General features: G+C 39.3%; 2 protein-coding genes across 2 annotated transcripts; both read left to right on the forward strand.

The window, feature by feature from the left end:
• The first annotated feature begins 633 nt into the window (after window positions 1-633).
• Window positions 634-2332, forward strand: LOC118745141 (putative gustatory receptor 58a). The gene is made up of 2 exons (XM_036478668.1): window positions 634-1827; window positions 1884-2332. The coding sequence occupies exons 1-2, from the start codon at window positions 730-732 to the stop codon at window positions 2094-2096; spliced, it is 1311 nt and encodes a 436-aa protein (XP_036334561.1). The 5' UTR covers window positions 634-729; the 3' UTR covers window positions 2097-2332.
• Window positions 2333-3994: 1662 nt separating this feature from the next.
• On the forward strand, window positions 3995-5228 carry LOC118745142 (putative gustatory receptor 58a). Its single transcript, XM_036478669.1, has 2 exons — window positions 3995-4491; window positions 4546-5228. The coding sequence occupies exons 1-2, from the start codon at window positions 3997-3999 to the stop codon at window positions 4759-4761; spliced, it is 711 nt and encodes a 236-aa protein (XP_036334562.1). The 5' UTR covers window positions 3995-3996; the 3' UTR covers window positions 4762-5228.
• Window positions 5229-10102: the final 4874 nt, after the last annotated feature.

A 10102-nucleotide genomic window follows, 5' to 3' on the forward strand; every position in this document is an offset into this window, starting at 1 on the left:
TATATATAGTATATATATTACGCAAATACCTCGCATAATTACTCTCTTAATTGGGTTTTTGTATCTAAATCCCGTTAAACCGATCACATATTTCTTGCCAGCTACCACCAGGGTTGCTTAAGTAGCTAAACGGAAATTTTACCCGAGTTTAGCGGTCTTTTGTCGCTCGCTTATAAAAAAATGCAGCTTTAGTTATCACTGCAATTTCCAGTAGCCGGAGCTGCCCTAAAGATTAATGCTGATTACTTGAATCCTTGTTCGCGCAAAAGCATGCGACCGATAGGGAATTGTTCACTCGGAGCTATGAAGCGTGCAGTGAATATCTGATGTGGTAGCAGCATAGCGTAAAAATATGACGCTTCACACGGTCGAGTTCGCTATAACAATTTGAACGAATCAGCAAAGGAAATCAGTCAATATTGCCAATAGCATTTTCAGTGGTGGCCGTTCATGCGGATGTGGTCAATTTAACTGTCTCGTTCTTAAACCTTCAATATCCTAAGTATTGCCATACGCTTAATCATTGCGGTTGCATCAATTCACAGCGCCTTAATCGTTCCAATACTCCAATCGAATGTAATGCTGTTGCGTGGCGGTAATAATTGTTGTAATTGCTATGTAGCCACATTTAGTGCGATATTAATCGCGAATAATTTGTGCACTCGACTATAAAGCCCACTGGTTTATTAGCAGCAAAACGACAGTTCATCTACAGTTATAATTCATCCAATGCGGCGAGCAATAGGAAGGAAGATTAAAACGAATACAGCGCCAATGAATCCAACATTTCACGCACACCCGGGGTTGTGCATCATCGGATATTTCAATATTTACGTTATATTTCTGGGACTCACTCGATTTCGGATCGATTTTGTTGCCCAGCGTGTTGTTCGATCCCGTCTCGTGGCTTTCTATGTAATTTGCGTGAACATCGCCACTTTGGTTTTTGTACCGATCTCTTATATCTACGAATCTATTGACGCCTCCTCGATTCTCAATAACAATTTGGAAACTTTCAGTGAGACGGTGAATTTGCTGATAAATTCCGGCGCCATAGCGGCCTCGGTACTATTGCGTGGTCAGAGAGAGGGTATACATTTGAAAATCGCTGAATCGATTATTTCACTCGACCGGCGCTATTTTAGTAAGATGTGTGCTGACAAGTCGACCGACCATGGAGCCGATCGTCTGCTGTATTTTAAATTGTTTGCGCTCTCTCTGCAACTCGTAGCTCCACTTTACAATTCCTTTTCGGCTGTCGATGAAGTCGTCATCAGCGAAGTACTGCAGACCTTTTACTACAGCTACTTGCAGAGTATTTTGGCCGCTACTCACTCCATGTATTTTTATTTTATGTGGCTACTGCACAAGCGCTTCTGTTTGCTGAATGGAAAAATTAAAGACTTGCTACATCAGCTGCAGCAGATGCCAATGAGAGGCGAACGGTGCGAAGTGGACATCTTAGCGCAAAGGCAGTTAGATGCTACTGAAGCGTTACTGGAAATTTCGCAAATACATACGGACCTTAGTCGGCTGTTGGTGCGCCTGAATGTAGACTACGAAAAGCAAATTCTAGCTGTGCTACTGGCAAACCTTATTGACAGCATTTCTTTCGGTTATTACTTGACCTTGGCGATGGATGGCTCAGTCGATTGGGAGTTCGATTTCGACGCATTGCTTTTTTGCTCATATGCGGCCATACTGTTTGTTGACTTGAATTTGGTTTATTGGATTTCAGACATGGCTATGGCTGGGCATAACAAAATGGCGCAGATAATTTGTCAGTTGCAGATATTGCCGCCACTAGGCGATGTCTTCGAGCAAGAGGTGAGTGCCTAACTGTGCACGAAGAATTAATTCAATTCAAAGTAGTTCCCTTTCAGTGTGAAGTGTTCGTCTTGCTGCTGCAGCAGCGGAAAATGGACATCCGAGTTGCTGGCATGTTTCGACTAAATCGGCAAAGTGCGTTGGGGTTGTGGATCTTTGTGCTCACGCAAGTTATCATCTTTAAACAATTCGATTTAGAGTCACAGCTAAGAAAATCCAAGGAAAATCCTCTACTGGAGCGGTTCAATCAATTTTTTCGAATCGAATAGGTGTGAAAAGAAATGCCGGATTTCGAATAGAGCAAACAGACTAGCAGCATGCTTTTTTAGAGAATAAAATACTAAAATATGGCATACAGTGGCTTACATGTAATTAAGTGCGTTTAAGTTCTGAATTTTTGTTATAAAAACCACATGAAATTCCAAAAATAACTAATAACAAAGAACATCAAATTAATTACGTAGTGGAAGAAACAAAAAACGCATTATACCCTTTTAAAACAAAATAAAAGCCACTAATCATTAATGATTTTGAGTATAAACGTAATTTATTTCAAATGACTTATACTAAGGAAATTTTTAATAGTTGAAATCCCGCTCCTCCCATGCAAAATACGTACGGACTTGACCAGAGAACCCAAATGGTTTTTACGAAAGGTGGATTTAATCGTTATACAGTAGGGTTCTCAATTCCTTAAGAACTATCGAATTGGTTGTGAAGATTGCCAAATATAACCGCCAGAACGTCTGAGCAAATGGCAAAGCATTCGTTATGAAAGTGGAGTGTGTTGCTGTCCTGTATATGCGAACTGCCTTCAATCACACCAAACACTTCTTACTTCCAGGTATTTTAAGAGAGCTACAGCTGAAAAATTATGTTTAATTCTACGCCAAATTCTGTATTCAATTTCAGTTCCGTTCTTGTGTAAAGAGGTAGGAGTTTTGTCTAATGAAACCACACAAAATTATACTGATCGCACCCTTCATTAATGGGTTTACGGTCATATCCAGAGATTGCCTTATACAGGCACTGCTGGGCCTGCTCGGTACGTTTTCGGTGATGTTCCTCTGAATTACAAGGAGGTAGGCAAATTTTTCCTGAGAAACTGCTAGTAAAGCTCCTTGACGGTCGGAATTTGAGCATCACTATGGCTTCATTAGGAGTTATACCGAATAGTCCCAACTCGTAGCTTGGGGCTACAGATCTAGCCTGCATAGTAATCTTACTACAAGTAGTAAACTTTTAGGGTTTGATACGATATCTCGAAAATGGCTGGCACATATTTTCTAGGTTGCACCTATCAAAGGCATGATTAAATTAATAAATTTATCGCTATAAAATTTCACTTAATCAGATTGGCTCTGGAAGCAAGTGCGGGCGTTATTTCTACACCAGTGAGTTAATATAAATGCCGTTTTATAGCATCATTAATCATTGTTATTGTTATGCTACCACCTTGGTGTGATATTGATCGGAGACAATCCATACCGCACGCTAACCGGCTGTCTAATTAGTAGTTATTGAGCAGGCCGTTGATGATTGCATTTCACGCAGTCGATGCAGTCAATGCAGCCAATAAAACAAACGTACAACATAATGAATCCACCGCTTCGCTCACAGCTTCGTTTGCGCCTAATTGGGTATTTCAATATATTCGTTATATGCTTGGGTCTCACTCGAATTAGGGTCGACTTCCTTGCTCAGAGGGTCATTCAAAGCCGCATTGTGGCCATCTATGTGAATTGCGCGAATATTGCAGTTTTGACTTTGCTACCGGTGCTCTTCATCATCAATCCAATAGATGAGGTTATGTACACAGAATATTTGGAGTCCTTTTGTGACACAATAGTGAATAGTGTTTTGATCGGAGCATTAATGGTCTCGGTGCTCTTGCGTCGTCGAAGGGATGGCATACATTTGGAAATCGCTGAGTCGATCATTGAACTCGACCGGAGCTATTTCAGTAAGGCGTGCGGTAACAAGGCGACGGACCGTTCGGCCGACCGTATACTGTACTTCAAAATGTTTGTGTTCTGCCTGTACGTTGGTACTCCTTTTTATGATTTTATTTTGGATCAGTTGATGGATAATGCGGGTCATATTGTCAAAAATTTGCTGGTGGCCTTCTACGAGAGCTGCATGCAAGGCATTCTAGCAGCTTCTCTCTTCATGTATAGCTATATGATGTGGCTACTGCATAAGCGTTTCTGCTTGCTAAATAGGAAAATGAAGGAATTGCTGCGTCAGCTGCAGCAGGTGACAATTAGAGGCGACCAGTGCGAAGTGGACATCTTAGCGCAACGGCAGTTTATTGCCGATGCCACTGAAGCATTATTGGAAATTTCACGAATACATGCGCACCTCAGTGGGCTGCTGGCGCGCCTGATTGTAGACTACCAACAGGACATTTTAGCAATGGTGTTTTTGTACATTGTTAGTGCCATTTCCTTTGGTTTCTTTTTGAGTTTGGTGATGCTGAAATCCATCGAATGGGAGCTAGATTTAATAGAATTCTTGGTTTTATTGCATGCGGCAATAGATGTTGTTGACTTGAATTTGATTTATTGGATTTCAGACAGGACTATGGCTGCGCATGACAAAATGGCGCAGATATTGCGTCGGTTCCAAATATTGCCGCCACTAGGTGATGAGTTCGAGCAGGAGGTAAGCGAAGTACTTACATACGTACGTACATTAATTGACAATATTATTTTTCAGAGTGAGTTGTTCGCCTTGCAGTTGCAGCAGCGGAAAGGCGACATCAAGAACGCTGGCTTATTTCAGCTGAATCGGGAAAGTGCGTTGGGATTGTGGGTCTTTGTGGTCAGCCAAGTTATCATTTTCATGCAATTCGATATAGAATCTCATCAAACCGAAGGCGCTAAGACTCCATTATTGGATCGATTTAACCAGTTGTTTCGACATGACGCCTGAGCACAGGGAGAACAACTCATGTTAAAAATCGAGATTTCAAGAAAATAAATAAACAATTTTCTGTAACTACTCTCTTGTTTGTTTCTGTTCAAAAGAAGGATCATTTCGGCCATGGCACTCCATGGTAGCTAGTACAACAGCTGGCGTTTCGAAGACTATCTCGAGGTGTCCCTTCATCAGCACATAACTGAAGTAGCTGTACGAAATGTTATTAATTATCTGTATAAAGATTGCAGCCAATATTTTGCTGTTTGAAGTCGGCGTTCAGACGCATGGTCATCGCGCTCAGCTGTGCATATATTTTCGCCATTTGCATCAGCTCCTTGCTGGCCAAAGCACTAGATTTTTGCAGTTGCGTGGGCGCCAGTGCAGGGACTTAACCAATTTATTGGTAGATTTAGCAACTTTTTAGCTCTATATTATTTTCTAACATTTTTACCAACAAAGGCTAAAAATCTACCACTATTTTGCGGAAATAAAGCAAAGAGATCGCAGTGTAAATTTATGTCCATATTTTGCCATCGGATAAATCTTAAATAAAAATGAAAAGTTAACTCTAACCAATTTAAAAGTAAAATTGCATCTCTATCAACTGTTTATGGAAATATTTTTCGTTTGCAATACGTTTTTTGTGGTGTGCAAAATTCAAGCATTTCAAAACTAATTTTAATCAAAAACTTTCGAAGTGCAGAGTAATTGTTGTTTTAATGTAGCAGCGCCGGAATGAAGGCATCCGTGATGGAATCAGATTCGAATCGAAATTTTATTTTTTTGAGACTACGGCTTTTGGTAGCGACTTAGCTTTATCAGTTCAAAATGTATTTGAGAGAAAAAAGTTGTTTTTTTGTTTCATTCGATTCGAATCGTGTTTCATTCGATCACGGATGCCATGATTCGGGCCCATTTTTATGTGCTACATACATATTTATACGTATTTTGTTGAATGTTTTATTGTTTTATAAAGAATTACTATTCATTCCAAGGCAGCAGAAGATCAAAATCAAAAATGCCTCTAACAAATTTTAAGCATTATGACATTAAGAATCCCCGAGGCGAAAATACAGCTGCTTTGGTAACACCATCTTACCTGAATTCGCTTTAATTTATGCCAAATGAGTAAAAACTATCTGTCTATAAAAAAATCTACCAACTTCTACCAATTTTTTTATGTAAAATCTACCGTTATTAATTTTTTCTAAGTCCGTGCACTGGTGGGCGCTTCATCGCCATCTTGCAGCAGTTCAATTGAGCGAAACAATTCGCTCGCTTCGTAGTCAACAGTGAGACGCGTTTTCGCAGCAGCGTCGTCAAGTAGAAGTATACGAAAAGCGTGCCAATAAGCAAATTATGAACATAACTGTGATAGAGACAAGCCAGCAGGCCACACAAATCGGGTACGGCAGAAAATTGTATGGACCCATAAAATGGAGCGATCGCATGAATAGCAGATATCAGCACTTTGATAAATATCAAATGGTTCAAGCGGCGTTCCTCTGCATTCTCGATGCACAACTGGCCGAAATATTCCCTGTCAAGCTCGAATAATGCATTGGCTATGCCCAAGTAGAGCACTTCATTTCTCCAACGCATTACCATTCACGCAGTTCGTGAAAATGGCCAATTTATGGTGATACCATTTGGCTATCATTACTATCTGCTCCATATAAACGAACGGTTAGAGTGCGAGTGTTGTGGCATTCGCACAAATCACATAGGCATGAATATAGGGCAAGCGTTGATGTGTTGCTTCTTAAAATTCAAACGCAATTGCGTGATCCGCAAGATTATGGCGAAAATGTTCACACAACCAATAATTCGCTTGCGTAACGCTGCTCGTTTGGTGGTTTCCATTTGCGTAAGTCGGCTAAATAATTCGCACTAAATGTTGCCCCGCCCCGCCCCGCTGCTTGAAATGGTCTGTTGCTGCAAAATTTAGATAGAGGGACGATAGCGTTGACATATCGGATGCATACCAGTCAATGTGAGCAAAAAATATTAATTATGCCTCCGTGCATAGGGCAATGATAAAAAATAAATAACAAAAAGTTGTTTCTAATAAGCGGTTGCCCTCGGCTGCCAATGGCAAACCTCCGTGTGTTTTCAGCCATGGAAAACAGCTTCTCGTAAAAATACAATTGTCGTTCCGAGTCGGCGCAATACTGTAGGTCTTTGCCCTTTGTGTGACAATATCAAGGCGCAAGCCACAAAACGGAGGAGGAGCTCGGCCAAACACATATTGTGTAAGCGGCAAATATTAGTTGCGTTCGACAAATCAAAAATTTGTAATAGTATTTCCAAAATTTTACTGGATGGCGTTCGATAACGACAAAAAAATATCCAACACACAAAAATTGAGAGAGCAAGCGTTCATTTTGATGCAAGAGAAGCGTTCATTTTGTACTGGCAAAATTTTCGTCAGCAAAAATTATCCGACACGAAAACATATGATCACAAACATATGGTTGCAATTTTTGTAAACAAAAAAAATTGCATTTTCGAGTTTTGGTATTTATATGCTTTTTGGCTACCTGCTATGTGACTTTATGATAGTGCCAACTAGTTTTTACTTCTAGAAATGTTCCTGGCGAACATTGAACGTTCACTTTCCTTTTTTCTTCCATGGTAGCAACATAAAGTTCAGTTTGTTTGCAAATAAAACGTAAACAAAGTCAGCTGGTGTGTCTTCTTCTTCCGGTTTTCGCAAGTGATGGCTAATTTCCTGTTCGTTTACTTTTTTGCTTTTTGCTCTTCTCTTTGGGAGAGCATTTTCGCTTACGCTCTTGATTTTGCTTGTTGGCTAATTTTGTTATCAAACGCAACTATTATTAGTAGTTAATGTTGTCAGCTGACGCAATGCTCTGGTTGCGAAATACTCTAATGGGTCATTTGTCTGATTTGCAGTAAAAGGCGCTTAATCATATAACTTTGTCTTGTGCACAAATTTTAGGGAACGTACGTGTTTCGTACGATAAAATTTTCAGCACTAACGGGCTGTTATACGATATTAATTTGGATAACTAAATGCTACTCGTACGTTCCATACATATATCTATTAGAACGCATCTGAAAAGTGGCATTTACATATGGATATACATATCGTGAGAAGATGCTTTAATACAGTGCATTAACGCATTTTTATATGTTTGAAACATTAATACAGCCATATTCTGACAGTACTAGTACTAGTGTGTGGTTATGTATGGTTAGAGTACGCATACGCTCTAAGAAACCACACATGATAAATGGAAATGAAGTTTCATTTATCATGCCATGCATACACAGCAGCAAGTTCACGCCACCAACATCGAAGTCATTTGCACAAGATTTCTACTGGGTATCTCTTGATGTTCAATAACCAATTAGTCGTATTCTCAGCTGAAATACTTGACCGAAAACGGTAGTAAGAGTTACATATGAAACCTTCGTTGATATAATAACGATTTGTATGCTTGAAGAAATCGCAAAACTACTAACAAGAAGATAACTGCAATGATGAAAGTCGGAAATCAAGTGGAGGCCTTTGATAAAGGGCGCTGTCTTACCAGTGGGAAGTTCAAAAAGTGTGCTCTAAATGCATTTTTGCTACTTATTGGTAACTGAGTTTTATGCCTAAAAAAGAAAGAAAAACAATTCGTAAGCAATTATATCTGCCTGGGGGGCTGCGGCGGATGATATTGCACAAAAAAACTAGAAAAAAAATTGTGGCACAGGGCGCCAAGAGTTAGTTTATTTCCAAAGTGGAGTTCACAGTTTTTTGATTATTATTTCGGGTACGAAACACAGGCACACATGGCTACAAAACAGACCAACTTCAGTTGCTTCAAGTAATAACCATTTTCTGCTTTACGCGTATTTTGAGCGATTAGTAGAATGAACTCAAAAGTTCGGTGGTCACCTGGCCGACAACAGTTGCCATTACGCATTGCATAAGCAGTTTCCAATTAAATTAAGTGCTTGGGCAGTGGGAATTCATATCATTCCCAAATCTTCTGACGCAGTGTTACTTGTACTCTTTTGTTTATGCGCTACCTGATGAGAAATATTGTAAGGGCACAAGGGAATACTGAGTTCATTGACGGTTTTTACTAATTCAATTAATAAAAGGTGGCATGCGTCGTAAAGCTTCTCCACATATGAAAAAATGGCGGCAGCTAAAAACTTATGCCATCCCCGAAAGGAAGATATTCTTAATAAGAAGCTTTTTCATGGGAGAAACTTGTTTGATGATTTGATATTTCTTTCATTGAGGCGGATCTGTTTCCAGTTTCATAAATCTGTAGCTAAAATACACGAATGAAATGAAACCATTTTCAAATCAACCAAAACCTTTTTCAAATTAAATAAAACCTTTTTCAGATTAAAAGCTCAACCACTCACCGACGGAGCACCCTTACGTACCTGCCGTCCGTATCAACGTATGAAATTGCTGTTGATAGAGAGAGAGAGAGAGACAAGCAACGACAGCGTCACCGTCATGCGTGTCAGCTGATACGGTCTACGGTTGTACGTCGTTGGTTGGATGAGCTATAAGCGAATTCTTTTTCAAATTAAATGAAACTAATTCCAGATTCAGTGAAACTTTATTAATTTAATAATATTTCAATTAATTTGAAAAAGGTTCATTTCATTTGGAAAAGGTCTCGCTTAATCCAAGGTATGTCAAACGGGTAGTAGCATTATAGTGTTGACTCGCCTTCGACTACACACAGTTGAATCATTCAGAGTCATGCCAGGGTCATGTTGGTGTAGATAACACATATTTATTTTCACAAACACATCCAAACCGACTCGTGAGTCAGACGCACCGTGTATGCCTCCTATTAGAGCGCAAACAACATTTACTTGTATTTTGTTGTTTCTTCTGATATCTAAAGTCCCTGCGATCCAAAGTTCCCGAAATCTTAAGGAAATCGTTAGGAGTATCTCATTTCTGTAACGATTTTTGTTTACGAATTTTCAAAGAAAATTATATGAAGTGGTTGACACGAACTCGTAAAGAAATTTCTGTACGAAAAATAAAGCTAATTCTAGAAAAATTCTGAAAGATATTCTTCACATCCCTGCGAACCAAAGTTCCCGAAATCTTAAGGAAATCGTTAGGAGTATCTCATTTCTGTAACGATTTTTGTTTACGAATTTTCAAAGAAAATTATATGAAGTGGTTGACACGAACTCGTACAGAAATTTCTGTACGAAAAATAAAGAAAATTCTGGAAAAATTCTGAAAGATATTCTTCACATAGCACCATTATTTTCGTCCCGGCACAGATTTTCTTCCGAAATTTCGTAAAAGAATGGAAGTGTGCGTAATTTATTTCATTTTAGAAAATTCGGCAAAAAA

Source organism: Rhagoletis pomonella, unplaced genomic scaffold (assembly GCF_013731165.1).
Source record: "Rhagoletis pomonella isolate Grant_MI unplaced genomic scaffold, Rhpom_1.0 Rhpom_scaffold_00008, whole genome shotgun sequence".
Classification (NCBI taxonomy): domain Eukaryota; kingdom Metazoa; phylum Arthropoda; class Insecta; order Diptera; family Tephritidae; genus Rhagoletis; species Rhagoletis pomonella.